The sequence below is a fragment of the Engystomops pustulosus genome, chromosome 7 (genome assembly GCF_040894005.1).
Source record: "Engystomops pustulosus chromosome 7, aEngPut4.maternal, whole genome shotgun sequence".
Taxonomy (NCBI): Eukaryota; Metazoa; Chordata; class Amphibia; order Anura; family Leptodactylidae; genus Engystomops; species Engystomops pustulosus.
In genome coordinates, this window is record NC_092417.1 from 182,553,366 (window position 1) to 182,577,418 (window position 24,053).

At 51.3% G+C, this 24,053-nt stretch overlaps 1 protein-coding gene across 3 annotated transcripts in view; it reads left to right on the plus strand.

The window, feature by feature from the left end:
• Positions 1 to 24,053, plus strand: part of SCUBE2 (signal peptide, CUB domain and EGF like domain containing 2) — a 95,936-nt gene that overhangs the window by 37,404 nt on the left and 34,479 nt on the right. For 2 of the 3 annotated variants that reach the window (XM_072119140.1, XM_072119139.1), the window contains exons 8-14: positions 4,773 to 4,847; positions 5,029 to 5,145; positions 5,487 to 5,609; positions 5,792 to 5,908; positions 8,381 to 8,503; positions 10,357 to 10,473; positions 13,301 to 13,372. In XM_072119140.1, the coding sequence (XP_071975241.1) occupies positions 4,773 to 4,847; positions 5,029 to 5,145; positions 5,487 to 5,609; positions 5,792 to 5,908; positions 8,381 to 8,503; positions 10,357 to 10,473; positions 13,301 to 13,372 (744 nt within the window). The remainder of the gene's footprint in view (positions 1 to 4,772; positions 4,848 to 5,028; positions 5,146 to 5,486; positions 5,610 to 5,791; positions 5,909 to 8,380; positions 8,504 to 10,356; positions 10,474 to 13,300; positions 13,373 to 24,053) is intronic. The other variant, XM_072119141.1, reaches the window with a different exon arrangement.

The following is a 24,053-nucleotide window of genomic DNA, read 5'->3' on the forward strand; positions in this document are numbered from 1 at the left end:
AAAGGAGCGAGGACAACGGCTGAAAGGGTGACCGAGCTCACCACACAGGTTACACCTAATGTCCTTACAGGATGCAGCGAGATGACCTAGCCCACCACACAAAGCGCACTTCTGCACTTGGCAGCTGGCGCTAAAGTGTGTGGGGTCACCGCACCTGTGACAGACCTTCGGCTGCCCCTGGTAGAAAATCAGGATTCTGTCCCGCCCAAGAAAGGCTGAAGAGGGAATGTGGGCGACTGTGCCGCCTGAACACTTCAACTTCATCATGAAGGTCCAGGCTCCAGACCAAATGCCAAATTCATCGCGGTTTTTCTGAGGTACCTGAACTACTTCGCCATAACGACTCAGCCAAGTCATGATGTCCATGCAAGAAAGTGACTCGTTACGGGTCAAAACGGTCACTTTCTTGACTGTGTTTTGGCGAGACACTGCTTGCACAGCAAAGTCTCGCCATGCGGGCTCGTTCTTTGCCAGCTCATAATTCGACCAGAAGAGCTCTAAGCCCTCCGGCCGAACAAAGCTGACATCGAACTCCGGAGTACCATAAGGATGTATCAGGGCAAAGATGTCACTAGCCCTAAAGTTCATCTTCAGGAGGAGCTCCACCACCCTTGACCTGGGTGGGCATGCGTCACTGCCCCTCCAGCGAAGACGAACCACATTCCTACGGGAAGCTCCGGGCCCGGTTGTGGGTAAAGACCATACAGTCTCTCCCCCCCTTTTCTCTTGGAAGGCTGCCAGGCCATGTCTGTCTGTCCAGAAGGACAGATCAACCTCTCTCCCCTCTACATTGATTGACTTTTCCCCTCTCCTGAGAGCCTCCAGAAGACGCCTTTGCAAAACGCTGTTCCCAGAGCCAGGAGACAAGGAGTTAACCCCACTTGCCCCAGCGGTGACACTCGCATAGCTCCTTATGGGAGCGGCCACCACTGGGGGTGCAGATGGATCAGCACTCCTACCAGGATCCCCCCCATCACCATTCACCACCCCCACATTCACCACACTATGTACATTACTGCCTCGCTTCCTTGCATCACTGCCTCGCTTCCTTGCATCACTCACACCAGCTGGGCCAGGAGGACCTGGGGTTGCCTCGGCGTCACTGGACACTGGGGGTAGAGCCACCTCCATAGCTGATACAGCCTGAGAAGAGGCAGCTCCAACCCCGATCTTACTTGTGCCCTCTGCCTCATTGGCATTAACCCCTTGTTGTCCAGTAGTTTTTCGCTGCTCGCTGGATGCAAGAGGCCTCTTGTCTTTATTAACTCCGGACAGTCTCTTATGGTCATCTCCAGGGTCAGATGCACCAATACAAAATAACACTTTCCCTGTGCCCTTTCCCACAGGCTGCACAGGACGCTTGGGAGGCGCCGCACCACAAGCCCCAGCAGCCCCATCACACTGCCGCTGCTCACCGGAGCTAGATGCAGCCACAGCGCTAGGGGCCACAGGAGCCACCGTCCCTGGCACCGGGCCACCCCCCCCTCCCACTGGGGGGCAGCGCACAGTACCAGGACTTGCTGGATCGCCCTCACTGTCCGGCCTTTCAGCCGATGCCTTCCCTGCACCATCCTTGCTACTACAAACAAGGCTGGTGCTCTGCGCCATGATGGAACGTGGCTTTGCACTCTCCCCGCACCCTGGCACCGAGTCCACTGCAGGATTCGTGCTGGGCTGGGTAACGGGGCCTACACGACAGGCTGGCACTGCTGCCCGCCCGGAGGGAACAGGGAGGGGACGAAACACCAGATTCACCTCCTGAGACGCCTTGATCTTCCTGGCTCTCTTCTTTCTCTTTAGGTCGTCATCTGGCATATCATCGCCGAAGGAAAAGTTCTGGAGGTGAACTGGGGACTCGAGCTGTCGGATCTGAGCCATTAGCGCCCCCCCCTGGCCGCTGTCATCACTTTCCTCCTCCAGGTTGGCAGAGCCGCAGCCTGATGGTAATGGCGCTTGCTCTGCAGGCAGCCTGTCGTGCGAGGCCTGCTGGTGTTGGTGCAGGCCACCAGACGGACACGGCAGGTCTTCCTCATCCTCCTCATCATCGCCATCATCCGCCTGGATCTCAAGCCCCTTCAGCTTTCTCAGCTTATCCTGGCGCATTTCTTCAAACCTCGCGTCGTTCTCCAGCTTTTCCCGGAACGGACCGCTGTTGTCACGGATAAGCCGACGCTTCTCCTCCAGAGCGGTGACCTCGGCTTTAAGCCTGTTGATGGTGATAAGAAGATCAGGTTTCTTCTTCTTAGTGGCCACCCCCGCTAGGGCCAAGGTCTCCCTTATCTCCTCCTGGAGCCTCCTCAGCGCTTTTCCGGCTTCCTCGTACTCACGGAGGTGCTCAGCAATCCGGGAGCCATAGATGGTAGCAGACTCCCGGGTTTTTAGATCTCCCCATGCCTTTTCCACACCTCCGTGAGCACCCAGCTTTCCAGCTGAACCACCCAGCTTTCCCGCACATACACCCAGCTTTCCAGGAGGAGCACTTAGGCTGATGTCACTTGCCTTGATCTTTTGTGTTCCGGAGACCTTGCGGCTTCCCTGGGTCTTGGGGGTGGCAGCCGAGGTCACATCGCTGCGTCCTTGGCTCCGGGCAGATCTTCTTACCCCCTCCGCTTTGGCCGGTATCTGGCTTCTCCTGCCCCCCGCCGGCCTGGTCCGGGAGACAGGAGCCTGGGACTTTCCTGGCTCACTCATCCCAGTAACCCACTCCCTCCCTGGGGAGGAGAGAGCAGGCCTGGGTGGATGGAGATTGCTCCAGGTGGTGCAGGAGCTCAGCAGCAACAACCACACCCGTCAGTAGCTCACAGCAAAATGAGTCAGCACGAACTATTCTGCTGCTGGTGCAGTCACTGTGTACATACATGACATTACTTATCCTGTACTGATCCTGAGTTACATCCTGTATTATACCCCAGAGCTGCACTCACTATTCTGCTGCTGGTGCAGTCACTGTGTACATACATGACATTACTTATCCTGTACTGATCCTGAGTTACATCCTGTATTATACCCCAGAGCTGCACTCACTATTCTGCTGCTGGTGCAGTCACTGTGTACATACATGACATTACTTATCCTGTACTGATCCTGAGTTACATCCTGTATTATACCCCAGAGCTGCACTCACTATTCTGCTGCTGGTGCAGTCACTGTGTACATACATGACATTACTTATCCTGTACTGATCCTGAGTTACATCCTGTATTATACTCCAGAGCTGCACTCACTATTCTGCTGCTGGTGCAGTCACTGTGTACATACATGACATTACTTATCCTGTACTGATCCTGAGTTACATCCTGTATTATACCCCAGAGCTGCACTCACTATTCTGCTGCTGGTGCAGTCACTGTGTACATACATGACATTACTTATCCTGTACTGATCCTGAGTTACATCCTGTATTATACCCCAGAGCTGCACTCACTATTCTGCTGCTGGTGCAGTCACTGTGTACATACATGACATTACTTATCCTGTACTGATCCTGAGTTACATCCTGTATTATACCCCAGAGCTGCACTCACTATTCTGCTGCTGGTGCAGTCACTGTGTACATACATGACATTACTTATCCTGTACTGATCCTGAGTTACATCCTGTATTATACCCCAGAGCTGCACTCACTATTCTGCTGCTGGTGCAGTCACTGTGTACATACATGACATTACTTATCCTGTACTGATCCTGAGTTACATCCTGTATTATACTCCAGAGCTGCACTCACTATTCTGCTGCTGGTGCAGTCACTGTGTACATACATGACATTACTTATCCTGTACTGATCCTGAGTTACATCCTGTATTATACCCCAGAGCTGCACTCACTATTCTGCTGCTGGTGCAGTCACTGTGTACATACATGACATTCCTTATCCTGTACTGATCCTGAGTTACATCCTGTATTATACCCCAGAGCTGCACTCACTATTCTGCTGCTGGTGCAGTCACTGTGTACATACATGACATTACTTATCCTGTACTGATCCTGAGTTACATCCTGTATTATACCCCAGAGCTGCACTCACTATTCTGCTGCTGGTGCAGTCACTGTGTACATACATGACATTACTTATCCTGTACTGATCCTGAGTTACATCCTGTATTATACTCCAGAGCTGCACTCACTATTCTGCTGCTGGTGCAGTCACTGTGTACATACATGACATTACTTATCCTGTACTGATCCTGAGTTACATCCTGTATTATACCCCAGAGCTGCACTCACTATTCTGCTGCTGGTGCAGTCACTGTGTACATACATGACATTACTTATCCTGTACTGATCCTGAGTTACATCCTGTATTATACTCCAGAGCTGCACTCACTATTCTGCTGCTGGTGCAGTCACTCTGTACATACATGACATTACTTATCCTGTACTGATCCTGAGTTACATCCTGTATTATACCCCAGAGCTGCACTCACTATTCTGCTGCTGGGGCAGTCACTGTACATACATGACATTACTTATCCTGTACGATTCCGGAGTTACATCCTGTATTATACCCCAGAGCTGCACTCACTATTCTGCTGCTGGTGCAGTCACTGTGTACATACATGACATTACTTATCCTGTACTGATCCTGAGTTACATCCTGTATTATACTCCAGAGCTGCACTCACTATTCTGCTGCTGGTGCAGTCACTGTGTACATACATGACATTACTTATCCTGTACTGATCCTGAGTTACATCCTGTATTATACCCCAGAGCTGCACTCACTATTCTGCAGTTGTTTCAAGATTTAAACATTGATCTTGTTTATTCACCAGAGAAAGAGGAATCTGACGCTAATTCTACATCGGTGGCTGAGATGGATAAGCGGGTGAAGCGGCGGCTGGTGATGGGTAAGATCCTTATGAGTGAACAACTTCAAATTCAGTAAAAATAAACTTGATGAACCTTTTGCTAGTTTTTTCCTGATAATGAATGTCCTATGTGATGTTCTGATACTGGTGTCACCTTCCCTGTAAGTGCAGATAACCTGGTGCTGGCTCCGTCCTGGTAATGACTCCTCTGTCTCCTCAGAAACGTGCGCTGTTAATAACGGCGGGTGTGACCGTACGTGCCGGGACACATCGACGGGTGTACGCTGCAGCTGCCCTGTTGGATTTACATTGCAGTTTGATGGCAAGACGTGTAAAGGTGAGCGCAGCGCTGATTAAGACTGGGAACCGCCGCAGGCAGAGCGAGGCCCGTCCTCACATTCTGGGTTCTCCGGTCTCTGAGCCAAGGTACAGCGGTGCCAGATAGGAGAGGAGTTACCTATGAGGTCACAAATACTCCGCTCCATGTGCTCAGGGGTCAGTGGAGACATTACAGCGCCACCTGGTGGTCACATTATCAGGTAATTGTGAGCTTGTATTTCTAATAAGTTGATCTTCCTGACCCATCGTACACATCAGCTGTGATCCCCGGTTTTACATGAATAATTTCGTATTGCGCCTCATTCTATTCCGTAATTCCTGGACTTGTCCTCCTTCCAGATATTGATGAATGTCAGAGTAACAATGGCGGCTGCGATCACTTCTGCAGGAACACCATTGGCAGTTTTGACTGCAGCTGCAAAGCCGGGTATAAACTTCTGACAGACGAGAAGTCCTGCCAAGGTAGGTACCGCCAGTCACTGGTGTATGGGGGGGATACATGCATATGAGCTGCACAGGGGGTCCCTGCCCCAGTGCATGCTGGTACCAGGACACATAGGTCATTTAGCGAGGTGACCCTTTTACTGGGGGTTCATTGTGTCATGTGACTGGTCAGTGTGGATCTCATGGCTGTCCTCTTGCAGATATCGATGAATGCTCCTTTGAGCGGACGTGTGATCACACCTGCATCAACCACCCGGGGTCCTTCACCTGCTCGTGTGACAGGGGCTACACCCTGTACGGCCTGACGCACTGCGGAGGTAGGTCCCTCTACTGTCAGTAGATTTCCATCATAGAAGTGACTGATCACAGAGAACAATAGATCTTAGTCCTGCGGGGTCTGTGTATGTAGTGTATACTGGGGATGCCTGGGAGTTGTAGTTCTCAGAGGTTGCAGAGACCTGACGTGGCCCCCGCGCTCCTCCGTATCCCACCAGTTACAGATGATCCTAATGGAAAATACCCGCTCGGGTGATGTCGCCCGGATAGAGGGAGCGGGCGATGGGCACGACGTCTCTGGGTAAACGTCTGCTATTTATACCTGGCTCCGGGGCGTGTGTTTGTGCAGCAGAGGCTACACTGAGCGCATTATACTGGAGCGCGCTGCAGACTCACGGACGCGAGACACATTATCTCCCCTCCATGCTCCCGCGTACACAAACCACAGCGCAATGTCACTGTCTGCAGACGGGGGGCAGTATACATGTACTCCACAGCTACAGAAAGGTCACTGGGGTGCACCATTTGTCAGAAGTTATCGGAAGCAATGCTCTGCAGATCTATAGTGATTGGGGCTGTGATATTCCGCAGGATATATCACAATAGACCGGTCAGGAGATAGAGGGAGCAATGTTCTGCGGATCACTAGAAAGGTCAGTGATGTAATCATCTGAAGGATATATCACTCTGTGATTGTCAGGAGGTAAGGGAGCAATGTTCTGCAGATCTCTAGGGAGGTCAGTGGTGTGATAATTTGCAGGATATAACGGGGCTATATAATATAATGGAGATGAGGTGGAAGAGCAATGCTCTGCAGGTCTATAGGGGTCAGTGCCATGGTAATCTGCAGGAAATATCACAATGGAACGGTCAGGAGGCAGATATCTAGAGAGGTCAGGGGAGTAATAGCCTGCATATATGTCAGAAGGTAGAGGAGCAATGCTCTGCAGGTCTTTGGAGAGGTCTGTGGAGTCATAGCCTGCAGGACACGCCACTATGTATCTGTCAGAAGGTAGAGGAGCAATGCTCTGCAGGTCTTTGGAGAGGTCTGTGGAGTCATAGCCTGCAGGACACGCCACTATGTATCTGTCAGAAGTCAGAGGAGCAATGCTCTGCAGGTTAGTGTACATGACGGGGTAATAGCTTGCGGCTATCTCACCCTCTTCGCTGTGACCGCACTGTAGACCTTTGTGGCGCGGCGTCTGACCGCTGTGAAATCATAAAACGCCAAAACTCTGTCTCCGTACGGCCAAGTGCTTCCCTGCGGTGCGAGAACCTCACAGCGGTGGATTCAGCGTCTCCTGGCAGCCGCAACCTTCTGCGATATGAAAATATTCCTTGTTGACGGAGCGGCGAGGAGGGATGTGTCCGAGCCCAAAATATTCAGAAAAGCTTCTCCAAAACCTGTGGAAACCTGGCGCCAGAGCCAAGCACTTATTAACCTGCATCCAGACACTGAGCAGCACAGAGGATGTCAGGAGAGGGTGCTGGTCCTGGGGAAAGCCATCGGGGTCCCCCTGCAGCACAGAGGTGTATTCTCACCAGCAGCACAGAGTGTTTCAGGAGAGGTGTATCCTGACCGGCAGCACAGAGTGTTTCAGGAGAGGTGTATCCTGACCGGCAGCACAGAGTGTTTCAGGAGAGGTGTATCCTGACCGGCAGCACAGAGTGTTTCAGGAGAGGTGTATCCTGACCGGCAGCACAGAGTGTTTCAGGAGAGGTGTATCCTGACCGGCAGCACAGAGTGTTTCAGGAGAGGTGTATCCTGACCGGCAGCACAGAGTGTTTCAGGAGAGGTGTATCCTGACCGGCAGCACAGAGTGTTTCAGGAGAGGTGTATCCTGACCGGCAGCACAGAGTGTTTCAGGAGAGGTGTATCCTGACCGGCAGCACAGAGTGTTTCAGGAGAGGTGTATCCTGACCGGCAGCACAGAGTGTTTCAGGAGAGGTGTATCCTGACCGGCAGCACAGAGTGTTTCAGGAGAGGTGTATCCTGACCGGCAGCACAGAGTGTTTCAGGAGAGGTGTATCCTGACCGGCAGCACAGAGTGTTTCAGGAGAGGTGTATCCTGACCGGCAGCACAGAGTGTTTCAGGAGAGGTGTATCCTGACCGGCAGCACAGAGTGTTTCAGGAGAGGTGTATCCTGACCGGCAGCACAGAGTGTTTCAGGAGAGGTGTATCCTGACCAGCAGCACAGAGTGTTTCAGGAGAGGTGTATCCTGACCAGCAGCACAGAGTGTTTCAGGAGAGGTGTATCCTGACCAGCAGCACAGAGTGTTTCAGGAGAGGTGTATCCTGACCAGCAGCACAGAGTGTTTCAGGAGAGGTGTATCCTGACCAGCAGCACAGAGTGTTTCAGGAGAGGTGTATCCTGACCAGCAGCACAGAGTGTTTCAGGAGAGGTGTATTCTCACCAGCAGCACAGAGTGTTTCAGGAGAGGTGTATTCTCACCAGCAGCACAGAGTGTTTCAGGAGAGGTGTATCCTGACTGGTTACTTTCTCTCTTGCAGACGTGAATGAATGCAGCATGAACAATGGCGGCTGTGAGCACGGGTGTGTGAATACTGCGGGGGATTATTACTGCCAGTGCCCCCCACGCTTCAAGCTCCACTGGAACCGCAAGGACTGTGTGGGTAAGACCCCTGACCCCGGGGGGACCCTCCATCCCGTCCATCCTGTGGTCCTGTCTCTGTCTTAGTTTGGGGCTTCTTCTTGAATGGGACAAAACAGGAGATACTTGATGTGTGACCGCGTCTTCCGTGTTTCATGTATGTCCTGTGCTCCGCCTGCAGTGCATGCTGGGAGTCACATCCGCCAATCTGTGGGGTCAGCTGAGGACACAAGGTCGGGGTTACATCGGCTTCCGGGATCCCCGTAACCTCTGTGTCACCGCCTTGTGCTACCGCCTCCAGATACCAACAAAGACTCCACACATCCAGAACCGGAGCGTGTGACCCCCGGCCTCTGCAGGCGACATTAACCCCGCATAACCCACCGCCGCCTTATCTTACTGACACATTGATTGTGCTATAACATTTCTGTTACAGCTAATCCCGGGAGGTAAGTGACCGCGGACCTGGGGCATCACCCGCATCATTTATTAGTGTTTAAGGTTTTCATATTTGTATCCTCTGTCTTTGGATTTATGATATTTGTATATAAATATTGTATTTCTGTATTGTCTCCCCAGTGATGTCACAGGCAGATACATTGTATACATTGAGTGTCGGGATGTTCTGTATTGTGTCCCCTGTGATGTCACAGGCAGATACATTGTATACATTGAGTGTCGCGATGTTCTGTATTGTGTCCCCCTGTGATGTCACAGGCAGATACATTGTATACATTGAGTGTCGCGATGTTCTGTATTGTGTCCCCTGTGATGTCACAGGCAGATACATTGTATACATTGAGTGTCGCGATGTTCTGTATTGTGTCCCCCTGTGATGTCACAGGCAGATACATTGTATACATTGAGTGTCGCGATGTTCTGTATTGTGTCCCCCTGTGATGTCACAGGCAGATACATTGTATACATTGAGTGTCGGGATGTTCTGTATTGTGTCCCCTGTGATGTCACAGGCAGATACATTGTATACATTGAGTGTCGGGATGTTCTGTATTGTGTCCCCTGTGATGTCACAGGCAGATACATTGTATACATTGAGTGTCGTGATGTTCTGTATTGTGTCCCCCTGTGATGTCACAGGCAGATACATTGTATACATTGAGTGTCGGGATGTTCTGTATTGTGTCCCCTGTGATGTCACAGGCAGATACATTGTATACATTGAGTGTCGGGATGTTCTGTATTGTGTCCCCCTGTGATGTCACAGGCAGATACATTGTATACATTGAGTGTCGGGATCTTCTGTATTGTGTCCCCAGTGATGTCACAGGCAGATACATTGTATACATTGAGTGTCGGGATGTTCTGTCTTCTGTATTGTGTCCTCAGTGATGTCACAGGCAGATACATTGTATACATTGAGTGTCGGGATGTTCTGTATTGTGTCCCCTGTGATGTCACAGGCAGATACATTGTATACATTGAGTGTCGGGATGTTCTGTATTGTGTCCCCTGTGATGTCACAGGCAGATACATTGTATACATTGAGTGTCGGGATGTTCTGTATTGTGTCCCCTGTGATGTCACAGGCAGATACATTGTATACATTGAGTGTCGCGATGTTCTGTATTGTGTCCCCCTGTGATGTCACAGGCAGATACATTGTATACATTGAGTGTCGGGATGTTCTGTATTGTGTCCTCAGTGATGTCACAGGCAGATACATTGTATACATTGAGTGTCGGGATGTTCTGTATTGTGTCCCCAGTGATGTCACAGGCAGATACATTGTATACATTGAGTGTCGGGATGTTCTGTATTGTGTCCCCAGTGATGTCACAGGCAGATACATTGTATACATTGAGTGTCGGGATGTTCTGTCTTCTGTATTTGGATTTGTGCTTTTATCTCGCTCAGAGGTGGAGAACCTTGTGTCGGACTTTGCATCACAAAAAGCCGTCCTGCAATGTGTAAAGAATGGGGGAAGCGAGCGCTGCCTCATACACTGCCGCTCCCACGTGTACAACGCACCAGGTAAGTGACCTATCCCCTTGTGGTCACATTGATAAGGAAGTATCTGCAACCAATCAGAGCTCAGCTTACTTTTATAAACTGCTGTAGGAAAATGAAAGCTGAGCTGTGATTAGTTGTCATGAGCAACTAGAACAGAACCTGGGCCAGTCTGTAGTATGTTAAGTGGGTGCGTCCTATCCCCGGAGCTCTGGAGCATAATACAGGATAAGTAATGTCATGTATGTACACAGTGGGACTTATTTACTACGGGTCCCGCAGACCGCACTTTAGTCAGATATTCTGACGTTTTTGGATTTGCGCTGCTGGATCAGGCATTTACTAGCGGATTTTGGAGCATGCGATCGGATTTTCGGTGCAACAGCGCCGGCTTTCATGCGAAATCGGGGGACGGGCTGTCGGACGATCCGACTTATTCGGACAAACCGAGGGATTTGACTTTAAAATTGTGTCGCATACAATGCACTTACATACATCGGGAGGAAGAAGGTGGACCTGAGCGGGGAAGCGACACATGCAGGATATCGGGCGCAGGATCTTAGTGAATCGTGGGACAGCGCATTATACACGGACAATGCATTTTCGGGAAATCCTCCAGACCGGGTAAGTAAATGTGCTCTGGTGACTGCACCAGCAGCAGAATAGTGAGTGCAGCTCTGGGGTATAATACAGGATGTAACTCAGGATCAGTACAGGATAAGTAATGTCATGTATGTACACAGTGACTGCACCGGCAGCAGAATAGTGAGTGCAGCTCTGGAGTATAATACAGGATGTAACTCAGGATCAGTACAGGATAAGTAATGTCATGTATGTACACAGTGACTGCACCAGCAGCAGAATAGTGAGTGCAGCTCTGGGGTATAATACAGGATGTAACTCAGGATCAGTATAGGATAAGTAATGTCATGTATGTACACAGTGACTGCACCAGCAGCAGAATAGTGAGTGCAGCTCTGAGGTATAATACAGGATGTAACTCAGGATCAGTACAGGATAAGTAATGTCATGTATGTACACAGTGACTGCACCAGCAGCAGAATAGTGAGTGCAGCTCTGGGGTATAATACAGGATGTAACTCAGGATCAGTACAGGATAAGTAATGTCATGTATGTACACAGTGACTGCACCAGCAGCAGGATAGTGAGTGCAGCTCTGGGGTATAATACAGGATGTAGCTCAGGATCAGTACCAGATAAGTAATGTCATGTATGTACACAGTGACTGCACCAGCAGCAGATAGTGAGTGCAGCTCTGGAGTATAATACAGGATGTAACTCAGGATCAGTACAGGATAAGTAATGTCATGTATGTACACAGCGACTGCACCAGCAGCAGAATAGTGAGTGCGGCTCTGGGGTATAATACAGGATGTAACTCAGGATCAGTACAGGATAAGTAATGTCATGTATGTACACAGTGACTGCACCAGCAGCAGAATAGTGAGTGCAGCTCTGGGGTATAATACAGGATGTAACTCAGGATCAGTACAGGATAAGTAATGTCATGTATGTACACAGTGACTGCACCAGCAGCAGAATAATGAGAGCAGCTCTGGAGTATAATACAGGATGTAACTCAGGATCAGTACAGGATAAGTAATGTCATGTATGTACACAGTGACTGCACCAGCAGCAGAATAGTGAGTGCAGCTCTGGAGTATAATACAGGATGTAACTCAGGATCAGTACAGGATAAGTAATGTCATGTATGTACACAGTGACTGCACCAGCAGCAGAATAGTGAGTGCAGCTCTGGGGTATAATACAGGATGTAACTCAGGATCAGTACAGGATAAGTAATGTCATGTATGTACACAGTGACTGCACCAGCAGCAGAATAGTGAGTGCAGCTCTGGGGTATAATACAGGATGTAACTCAGGATCAGTGCAGGATAAGTAATGTCATGTATGTACAGTGACTGCACCAGCAGCAGAATAGTGAGTGCAGCTCTGGGGTATAATACAGGATGTAACTCAGGATCAGTACAGGATAAGTAATGTCATGTATGTACACAGTGACTGCACCAGCAGCAGAATAGTGAGTGTAGCTCTGGAGTATAATACAGGATGTAACTCAGGATCAGTACAGGATAAGTAATGTCATGTATGTACAGTGACTGCACCAGCAGCAGAATAGTGAGTGCAGCTCTGGAGTATAATGCAGGATGTAACTCAGGATCAGTACAGGATAAGTAATGTCATGTATGTACACAGTGACTGCACCAGCAGCAGAATAGTTAGTGCAGCTCTGGGGTATAATACAGGATGTAACTCAGGATCAGTACAGGATAAGTAATGTCATGTATGTACACAGTGACTGCAGCAGCAGCAGGATAGTGAGTGCAGCTCTGGGGTATAATACAGGATGTAACTCAGGATCAGTACAGGATAAGTAATGGCATGTATGTACACAGTGACTGCACCAGCAGCAGAATAGTGAGTGCAGCTCTGGAGTATAATACAGGATGTAACTCAGGATCAGTACAGGATAAGTAATGTCATGTATGTACAGTGACTGCACCAGCAGCAGAATAGTGAGTGCAGCTCTGGAGTATAATGCAGGATGTAACTCAGGATCAGTACAGGATAAGTAATGTCATGTATGTACACAGTGACTGCACCAGCAGCAGAATAGTGAGTGCAGCTCTGGAGTATAATACAGGATGTAACTCAGGGTCAGTACAGGATAAGTAATGTCATGTATGTACACAGTGACTGCACCAGCAGCAGAATAGTGAGTGCAGCTCTGGGGTATAATACAGGATTATGGAGATGATGCGGTTGTGTGTATGTGGGTATTATACAATCTTTCCTCTTTCCTTTTTAGGTTTGCAGGATTCGTACACTGTCACCTGCGGCAAAGCAAAAATCTCCAGGGGCAATGAGTCGCTCAGTTCAGGTAACCGGATCCTTTATGGTTTTTAGTGAAGTTCTTTGTTCTATGGGTCTGGATTTATATCGGTTACAAAAGTGATAAAAAACACAAAGTACCAAATATTTAGAATAAAGAAAATGATTTGCACTTTTACACATTTTTGCACATTAAAAGACTGAGATGTCTGTTCACCCTCTTTGATCCCTATAGTCCAGGGTCCCCATGTCATTAGTGAATAGAGAAGATCTGGATGTGATTTTGCCTCAGTATAATTAGAGGTTGTGTGAAGCCTCAGAGCTTTGTTAGAGAACATTAGTGAATAAACAGCATCATGAAAACCAAGGTGCACAGCAGCCGGCTCAGGGATAGAGCAATGGCACAGAGCACAGCAGCCGGCTCAGGGATAGAGCAATGGCACAGAGCACAGCAGCCGGCTCAGGGATAGAGCAATGGCAAAGAGCACAGCAGCCGGCTCAGGGATAGAGCAATGGCACAGAGCACAGCAGCCGGCTCAGGGATAGAGCAATGGCACAGAGCACAGCAGCCGGCTCAGGGATAGAGCAATGGCAAAGAGCACAGCAGCCGGCTCAGGGATAGAGCAATGGCACAGAGCACAGCAGCCGGCTCAGGGATAGAGCAATGGCACAGAGCACAGCAGCCGGCTCAGGGATAGAGCAATGGCACAGAGCACAGCAGCCGGCTCAGGGATAGAGCAATGGCACAGAGCACAGCAGCCGGCTCAGGGATAGAGCAATGGCACAGAGCACAGCAGCCGGCTCAGGGATAGAGCAATGGCACAGAGCACAGCAGCCGGCTCAGGGATAGAGCAATGGCACAGAGCACAGCAGCCGGCTCAGGGATAGAGCAATGGCACAGAGCACAGCAGCCGGCTCAGGGATAGAGCAATGGCACAGAGCACAGCAGCCGGCTCAGGGATAGAGCAATGGCACAGAGCACAGCAGCCGGCTCAGGGATAGAGCAATGGCACAGAGCACAGCAGCCGGCTCAGGGATAGAGCAATGGCAAAGAGCACAGCAGCCGGCTCAGGGATAGAGCAATGGCAAAGAGCACAGCAGCCGGCTCAGGGATAGAGCAATGGCAAAGAGCACAGCAGCCGGCTCAGGGATAGAGCAATGGCAAAGAGCACAGCAGCCGGCTCAGGGATAGACATGTGGCACAGTGCACAGCAGCCGGCTCAGGGATAGACATGTGGCACAGTGCACAGCAGCCGGCTCGGGGATAGAGATGTGGCACAGTGCACAGCAGCCGGCTCGGGGATAGAGATGTGGCACAGTGCACAGTACTCGGCTCAGGGATAGAGATGTGGCACAGTGCACAGCACTCGGCTCAGGGATAGAGATGTGGCACAGTGCACAGCACTCGGCTCAGGGATAGAGATGTGGCACAGTGCACAGTACTCGGCTCAGGGATAGAGATGTGGCACAGTGCACAGCACTCGGCTCAGGGATAGAGATGTGGCACAGTGCACAGCACTCGGCTCAGGGATAGAGATGTGGCACAGTGCACAGCACTCGGCTCAGGGATAGAGATGTGGCACAGTGCACAGCACTCGGCTCAGGGATAGAGATGTGGCACAGTGCACAGCAGGGTTATGTAGCCCTGATCTCCTGGAGCACAATCCAACATCTGTAGTCTGTTAGTCGCATCCTCCACAAAGCTGCAAAAAGGATCTTTTACTTAAAAAAACAGAAGAAGTTGCGTCCTATGTATGGTCACATCAAGAACATGGAAGAATGGGGGAACCTCCAGCCTCTAGATGTACAGAGAAGAATGGGGGAACCTCCAGCCTCTAGATGTACAGAGAAGAATGGGGGAACCTCCAGCCTCTAGATGTACAGAGAAGAACGGGGGAACCTCCAGCCTCTAGATGTACAGAGAAGAATGGAGGAACCTCCAGCCTCTAGATGTACAGAGAAGAATGGGGGAACCTCCAGCCTCTAGATGTACAGAGAAGAATGGAGGAACCTCCAGCCTCTAGATGTACAGAGAAGAATGGGGGAACCTCCAGCCTCTAGATGTACAGAGAAGAATGGAGGAACCTCCAGCCTCTAGATGTACAGAGAAGAATGGGGGGAACCTCCAGCCTCTAGATGTACAGAGAAGAATGGAGGAACCTCCAGCCTCTAGATGTACAGAGAAGAATGGGGGAACCTCCAGCCTCTAGATGTACAAAGAAGAATGGAGGAACCTCCAGCCTCTAGATGTACAAAGAAGAATGGGGGAACCTCCAGCCTCTAGATGTACAAAGAAGAATGGAGGAACCTCCTGCCTCTAGATGTACAGAGAAGAATGGGGGGAACCTCCAGCCTCTAGATGTACAGAGAAGAATGGAGGAACCTCCAGCCTCTAGATGTACAGAGAAGAATGGGGGGACCTCCAGCCTCTAGATGTACAGAGAAGAATGGGGGAACCTCCAGCCTCTAGATGTACAGAGAAGAATGGGGGGAACCTCCAGCCTCTAGATGTACAGAGAAGAATGGGGGAACCTCCAGCCTCTAGATGTACAGAGAAGAATGGGGGAACCTCCAGCCTCTAGATGTACAAAGAAGAATGGAGGAACCTCCAGCCTCTAGATGTACAAAGAAGAATGGGGGAACCTCCAGCCTCTAGATGTACAAAGAAGAATGGGGGGAACCTCCAGCCTCTAGATGTACAGAGAAGAATGGGGGGACCTCCAGCCTCTAGATGTACAAAGAAGAATGGAGGAACCTCCTGCCTCTAGATGTACAGAGAAGAATGGGGGGAACCTCCAGCCTCTAGATGTACAGAGAAGAATGGAGGAACCTCCAGCCTCTAGATGTACAGAGAAGAATGGGGGAACCTCCAGCCTCTAGATGTACAGAGAAGAATGGGGGAACCTCCAGCCTCTAGATGTACAGAGAAGAATGGGGGGAACCTCCAGCCTCTAGATGTACAGAGAAGAATGGGGGAACCTCCAGCCTCTAGATGTACAGAGAAGAATGGGGGAACCTCCAGCCTCTAGATGTACAGAGAAGAATGGGGGGAACCTCCAGCCTCTAGATGTACAGAGAAGAATGGGGGGAACCTCCAGCCTCTAGATGTACAGAGAAGAATGGGGGAACCTCCAGCCTCTAGATGTACAGAGAAGAATGGGGGGAACCTCCAGCCTCTAGATGTACAGAGAAGAATGGGAGGAACCTCCAGCCTCTAGATGTACAGAGAAGAATGGGGGAACCTCCAGCCTCTAGATGTACAGAGAAGAATGGAGGAACCTCCAGCCTCTAGATGTACAGAGAAGAATGGAGGAACCTCCAGCCTCTAGATGTACAGAGAAGAATGGGGGAACCTCCTGCCTCTAGATGTACAGAGAAGAATGGAGGAACCTCCAGCCTCTAGATGTACAGAGAAGAATGGGGGAACCTCCTGCCTCTAGATGTACAGAGAAGAATGGGGGAACCTCCAGCCTCTAGATGTACAGAGAAGAATGGGGGAACCTCCAGCCTCTAGATGTACAGAGAAGAATGGGGGAACCTCCAGCCTCTAGATGTACAGAGAAGAATGGGGGAACCTCCAGCCTCTACATGTACAGGGAAGAATGGGGGAACCTCCAGCCTCTAGATGTACAGAGAAGAATGGAGGAACCTCCAGCCTCTAGATGTACAGAGAAGAATGGGGGAACCTCCAGCCTCTAGATGTACAGAGAAGAATGGGGGAACCTCCAGCCTCTAGATGTACAGAGAAGAATGGAGGAACCTCCAGCCTCTAGATGTACAGAGAAGAATGGGGGAACCTCCAGCCTCTAGATGTACAGAGAAGAATGGGGGAACCTCCAGCCTCTAGATGTACAGAGAAGAATGGGGGAACCTCCAGCCTCTAGATGTACAAAGAAGAATGGAGGAACCTCCAGCCTCTAGATGTACAGAGAAGAATGGAGGAACCTCCAGCCTCTAGATGTACAGAGAAGAATGGGGGAACCTCCAGCCTCTAGATGTACAGAGAAGAATGGGGGAACCTCCAGCCTCTAGATGTACAGAGAAGAATGGAGGAACCTCCAGCCTCTAGATGTACAGAGAAGAATGGGGGAACCTCCAGCCTCTAGATGTACAGAGAAGAATGGGGGAACCTCCAGCCTCTAGATGTACAGAGAAGAATGGGGGAACCTCCAGCCTCTAGATGTACAGAGAAGAATGGGGGAACCTCCAGCCTCTAGATGTACAGAGAAGAATGGGGGAACCTCCAGCCTCTAGATGTACAGAGAAGAATGGAGGAACCTCCAGCCTCTAGATGTACAGAGAAGAATGGGGGAACCTCCAGCCTCTAGATGTACAGAGAAGAATGGGGGAACCTCCAGCCTCTAGATGTACAGAGAAGAATGGAGGAACCTCCAGCCTCTAGATGTACAGAGAAGAATGGGAGAACCTCCAGCCTCTAGATGTACAGAGAAGAATGGGGGGAACCTCCAGCCTCTAGATGTACAGAGAAGAATGGGGGAACCTCCAGCCTCTAGATGTACAGAGAAGAATGGAGGAACCTCCAGCCTCTAGATCTACAGAGAAGAATGGGGGGAACCTCCAGCCTCTAGATGTACAGAGAAGAATGGGGGAACCTCCAGCCTCTAGATGTACAGAGAAGAATGGGGGAACCTCCAGCCTCTAGATGTACAGAGAAGAATGGGGGAACCTCCAGCCTCTAGATGTACAGAGAAGAATGGGGGAACCTCCAGCCTCTAGATGTACAGAGAAGAATGGGGGAACCTCCAGCCTCTAGATGTACAGAGAAGAATGGGGGGAACCTCCAGCCTCTAGATGTACAGAGAAGAATGGGGGAACCTCCAGCCTCTAGATGTACAGAGAAGAATGGGGGAACCTCCAGCCTCTAGATGTACAGAGAAGAATGGGGGAACCTCCAGCCTCTAGATGTGTACATCTGGGAGACCCCCCCCCCCCCCCCCTCCCCAAGACCTGTTATTGCAGATAAGGTGGTCCTACATAGCACTGCCTCGGGTAAATACATACACTCAGCACACGTATAATTACTTCACAAATACCGGATAAAATACATGGACGTTTGTTGTTGTAGCATTATATGTGAGGAAACATTTAAGGTCAGAGGTCACTCTTGGTCCTCAGGTCCTGGCTCTGCAGCAGAGGTCACTCTTGGTCCTCAGGTCCTGGCTCTGCAGCAGAGGTCACTCTTGGTCCTCAGGTCCTGGCTCTGCAGCAGAGGTCACTCTTGGTCCTCAGGTCCTGGCTCTGCAGCAGAGGTCACTCTTGGTCCTCAGGTCCTGGCTCTGCAGCAGAGGTCACTCTTGGTCCTCAGGTCCTGGCTCTGCAGCAGAGGTCACTCTTGGTCCTCAGGTCCTGGCTCTGCAGCAGAGGTCACTCTTGGTCCTCAGGTCCTGGCTCTGCAGCAGAGGTCACTCTTGGTCCTCAGGTCCTGGCTCTGCAGCAGAGGTCACTCTTGGTCCTCAGGTCCTGGCTCTGCAGCAGAGGTCACTCTTGGTCCTCAGGTCCTGGCTCTGCAGCAGAGGTCACTCTTGGTCCTCAGGTCCTGGCTCTGCAGCAGAGGTCACTCTTGGTCCTCAGGTCCTGGCTCTGCAGCAGAGGTCACTCTTGGTCCTCAGGTCCTGGCTCTGCAGCAGAGGTCACTCTTGGTCCTCAGGTCCTGGCTCTGCAGCAGAGGTCACTCTTGGTCCTCAGGTCCTGGCTCTGCAGCAGAGGTCACTCTTGGTCCTCAGGTCCTGGCTCTGCAGCAGAGGTCACAAGAGGGACCGACAGTCATCAAATGAAATGGGGAGGGACACAGAAGAAGGTAAAAATGTGCAGGGAGGGGAGAGAGCTGTGACATCAATTAGACTTCTATGGGAGAGGGTAGTGGGCATGCTCTGTGACTGGGGGAGCTGTGACATCACCCTATAGACTTCTATGGGAGAGGGTAGTGGGCATGCTCTGTGACCTGTGTTGTGAGGGGGAGCAGTGACATCACCTATAGACTTCTATGGGAGAGGGTAGTGGGCATGCTCTGTGACTTGTGCAGGGAGGGGGAGCAGTGACATCAATTATAGACTTCTATGGGAGAGGGTAGTGGGCATGCTCTGTGACCTGTGTTGTGAGGGGGAGCAGTGACATCACCTATAGACTTCTATGGGAGAGGTTAGTGGGCATGCTCTGTGACTTGTGCAGGGAGGGGGAGCAGTGACATCACCTATAGACTTCTATGGGAGAGGGTAGTGGGCATGCTCTGTGACCTGTGCAGGGAGGGGGAGCAGTGACATCACCTATAGACTTCTATGGGAGAGGGTAGTGGGCATGCTCTGTGACCTGTGTTGTGAGGGGGAGCAGTGACATCACCTATAGACTTCTATGGGAGAGGGTAGTGGGCATGCTCTGTGACTTGTGCAGGGAGGGGGAGCAGTGACATCACCTATAGACTTCTATGGGAGAGGGTAGTGGGCATGCTCTGTGACTTGTGTCGGGAGGGGGAGCAGTGACATCACCTATAGACTTCTATGGGAGAGGTTAGTGGGCATGCTCTGTGACTTGTGCAGGGAGGGGGAGCAGTGACATCACCTATAGACTTCTATGGGAGAGGGTAGTGGGCATGCTCTGTGACTTGTGCAGGGAGGGGGAGCAGTGACATCACCTATAGACTTCTATGGGAGAGGGTAGTGGGCATGCTCTGTGACCTGTGCAGGGAGGGGGAGCAGTGACATCACCTATAGACTTCTATGGGAGAGGGTAGTGGGCATGCTCTGTGACCTGTGTTGTGAGGGGGAGCAGTGACATCACCTATAGACTTCTATGGGAGAGGGTAGTGGGCATGCTCTGTGACTTGTGCAGGGAGGGGGAGCAGTGACATCACCTATAGACTTCTATGGGAGAGGGTGGTGGGCATGCTCTGTGACTTGTGCAGGGAGGGGGAGCAGTGACATCACCTATAGACTTCTATGGGAGAGGGTAGTGGGCATGCTCTGTGACTTGTGCAGGGAGGGGGAGCAGTGACATCACCTATAGACTTCTATGGGAGAGGGTAGTGGGCATGCTCTGTGACTGGGGGAGCTGTGACATCACCTATAGACTTCTATGGGAGAGGGTAGTGGGCATGCTCTGTGACTTGTGCAGGGAGGGGGAGCAGTGACATCACCTATAGACTTCTATGGGAGAGGGTAGTGGGCATGCTCTGTGACTTGTGCAGGGAGGGGGAGCAGTGACATCACCTATAGACTTCTATGGGAGAGGGTAGTGGGCATGCTCTGTGACTTGTGTCGGGAGGGGGAGCAGTGACATCACCTATAGACTTCTATGGGAGAGGGTAGTGGGCATGCTCTGTGACCTGTGTTGTGAGGGGGAGCAGTGACATCACCTATAGACTTCTATGGGAGAGGGTAGTGGGCATGCTCTGTGACTTGTGTTGGGTGGGGGAGCAGTGACATCACCTATAGACTTCTATGGGAGAGGGTAGTGGGCATGCTCTGTGACCTGTGTTGTGAGGGGGAGCAGTGACATCACCTATAGACTTCTATGGGAGAGGGTAGTGGGCATGCTCTGTGACTTGTGCAGGGAGGGGGAGCAGTGACATCACCTATAGACTTCTATGGGAGAGGGTAGTGGGCATGCTCTGTGACTTGTGCAGGGAGGGGGAGCAGTGACATCACCTATAGACTTCTATGGGAGAGGGTAGTGGGCATGCTCTGTGACTTGTGCAGGGAGGGGGAGCAGTGACATCACCTATAGACTTCTATGGGAGAGGGTAGTGGGCATGCTCTGTGACCTGTGTTGTGAGGGGGAGCAGTGACATCACCTATAGACTTCTATGGGAGAGGGTAGTGGGCATGCTCTGTGACTTGTGCAGGGAGAGGGCAGTGACATCACCTATAGACTTCTATGGGAGAGGGTAGTGGGCATGCTCTGTGACTTGTGCAGGGAGGGGGAGCAGTGACATCACCTATAGACTTCTATGGGAGAGGGTAGTGGGCATGCTCTGTGACTTGTGCAGGGAGGGGGAGCAGTGACATCACCTATAGACTTCTATGGGAGAGGGTAGTGGGCATGCTCTGTGACTTGTGTTGGGTGGGGGAGCAGTGACATCAATTAGACTTCTATGGGAGAGGGTAGTGGGCATGCTCTGTGACTTGTGCAGGGAGGGGGAGCAGTGACATCACCTGTAGACTTCTATGGGAGAGGGTAGTGGGCATGCTCTGTGACTTGTGCAGGGAGGGGGAGCAGTGACATCACCTATAGACTTCTATGGGAGAGGGTAGTGGGCATGCTCTGTGACTTGTGCAGGGAGGGGGAGCAGTGACATCACCTGTAGACTTCTATGGGAGAGGGTAGTGGGCATGCTCTGTGACTTGTGCAGGGAGGGGGAGCAGTGACATCACATGTAGACTTCTATGGGAGAGGGTAGTGGGCATGCTCTGTGACTTGTGCAGGGAGGGGGAGCAGTGACATCACCTATAGACTTCTATGGGAGCAGGAAGTGGGTGGAGTCCTAGTTTCTGTGACTCGCTTCCCCCACCGCTCTCCCTTGACCTCTGACCTCAGATGGGGGGGAGGGGTTAGAGCTTTGATAAGTCGTTACATTATTTCTTATAAGGACCTTGATTTAATATGAATTGAATTTTGCTGATGGTCGCCCCTTGTCTGTGGCAGTGAGGACAGCGGCCCCTTATACAGGCGGTCCCCTACTTAAGAACACCCGACTTACAGACGACCCCTAGTTACAAACGGACTTCTGGATGTTGGTAATTTCCTGTACTTTATCCTTAGGCTACTATAAACATCTATTCCAGTTATCAGGCGTCTGTAATGAAGCTTCATTGTTACTCCTGGTGCTAATGACAACCCAACTTTTTTAAAATCCAATTGTCACAGAGACCAAAAAATTTTTTTAACTGGGGTTACAATTATAAAATATACAGTTCCGACTTACATACAAATTCAACTTAAGAACAAACCTACAGAACCGATCTTGTATGTAACCCGGGACTGCCATAGGCCCGATCTCTGTGTATCACATCCTGTGTTCTGTCTCACATAGAGGCGCTGCAGCAGGATGGGGGTCCTAGGAGCGGTCCCCGCAGCAGATACAATACCTGCATACATTACATTATGGGATGTTCTGAGGGGGGAGGCAGGTGATGGGGCTGCTCGCTGCCATAGGCCCGATCTCTGTGTATCACATCCTGTGTTCTGTCTCACATAGACCCGCTGCAGCAGGATGGGGGTCCTAGGAGCGGTCCCCGCAGCAGATACAATACCTGCATACATTACATTATGGGATGTTCTGAGGGGGGAGGCAGGTGATGGGGCTGCTCGCTGCCATAGGCCTGATCTCTGTGTATCACATCCTGTGTTCTGTCTCACATAGACCCGCTGCAGCAGGATGGGGGTCCTAGGAGCGGTCCCCGCAGCAGATACAATACCTGCATACATTACATTATGGGATGTTCTGAGGGGGGAGGCAGGTGATGGGGCTGCTCGCTGCCATAGGCCCGATCTCTGTGTATCACATCCTGTGTTCTGTCTCACATAGACGCGCTGCAGCAGGATGGGGGTCCTAGGAGCGGTCCCCGCAGCAGACACAATACCTGCATACATTACATTATGGGATGTTCTGAGGGGGGAGGCAGGTGATGGGCCCGCTCGCTGCCATAGGCCCGATCTCTGTGTATCACATCCTGTGTTCTGTCTATCGTAGACGCACTGCGGCAGGATGGGGGACCCAGGAGCGGTCCCCGCAGCAGATACAATACCTGCATACATAACATTATGGGATGTTCTGAGGGGGGAGGCAGGTGATGGGGCTGCTCGCTGCCATAGGCCCGATCTCTGTGTATCACATCCTGTGTTCTGTCTCACACAGAGGCGCTGCAGCAGGATGGGGGTCCTAGGAGCGGTCCCCGCAGCAGATATAATACCTGCATACATAACATTATGGGATGTTCTGAGGGGGGAGGCAGGTGATGGGGCCGCTCGCTGCCATAGGCCTGATCTCTGTGTATCACATCCTGTGTTCTGTCTATCATAGACGCGCTGCGGCAGGATGGGGGTCCCAGGAGCGCCCCCGCAGCAGATATAATACCTGCATACATAACATTATGGGATGTTCTGAGGGGGGAGGCAGGTGATGGGGCTGCTCGCTGCCATAGGCCCGATCTCTGTGTATCACATCCTGTGTTCTGTCTCATAGACGCGCTGCGGCAGGATGGGGGTCCCAGGAGCGGTCCCCGCAGCAGACACAATACCTGCATACATTACATTATGGGATGTTCTGAGGGGGGAGGCAGGTGATGGGGCTGCTCGCTGCCATAGGCCTGATCTCTGTGTATCACACCCTGTGTTCTGTCACATAGAGGCGCTGCAGCAGGATGGGGGTCCTAGGAGCGGCCCCCGCAGCAGACACAATACCTGCATACATTACATTATGGGATGTTCTGAGGGGGGAGGCAGGTGATGGGGCTGCTCGCTGCCATAGGCCCGATCTCTGTGTATCACATCCTGTGTTCTGTCTCACATAGAGGCGCTGCAGCAGGATGGGGGTCCTAGGAGCGGCCCCCGCAGCAGACACAATACCTGCATACATTACATTATGGGATGTTCTGAGGGGGGAGGCAGGTGATGGGGCTGCTCGCTGCCATAGGCCTGATCTCTGTGTATCACACCCTGTGTTCTGTCACATAGAGGCGCTGCAGCAGGATGGGGGTCCTAGGAGCGGCCCCCGC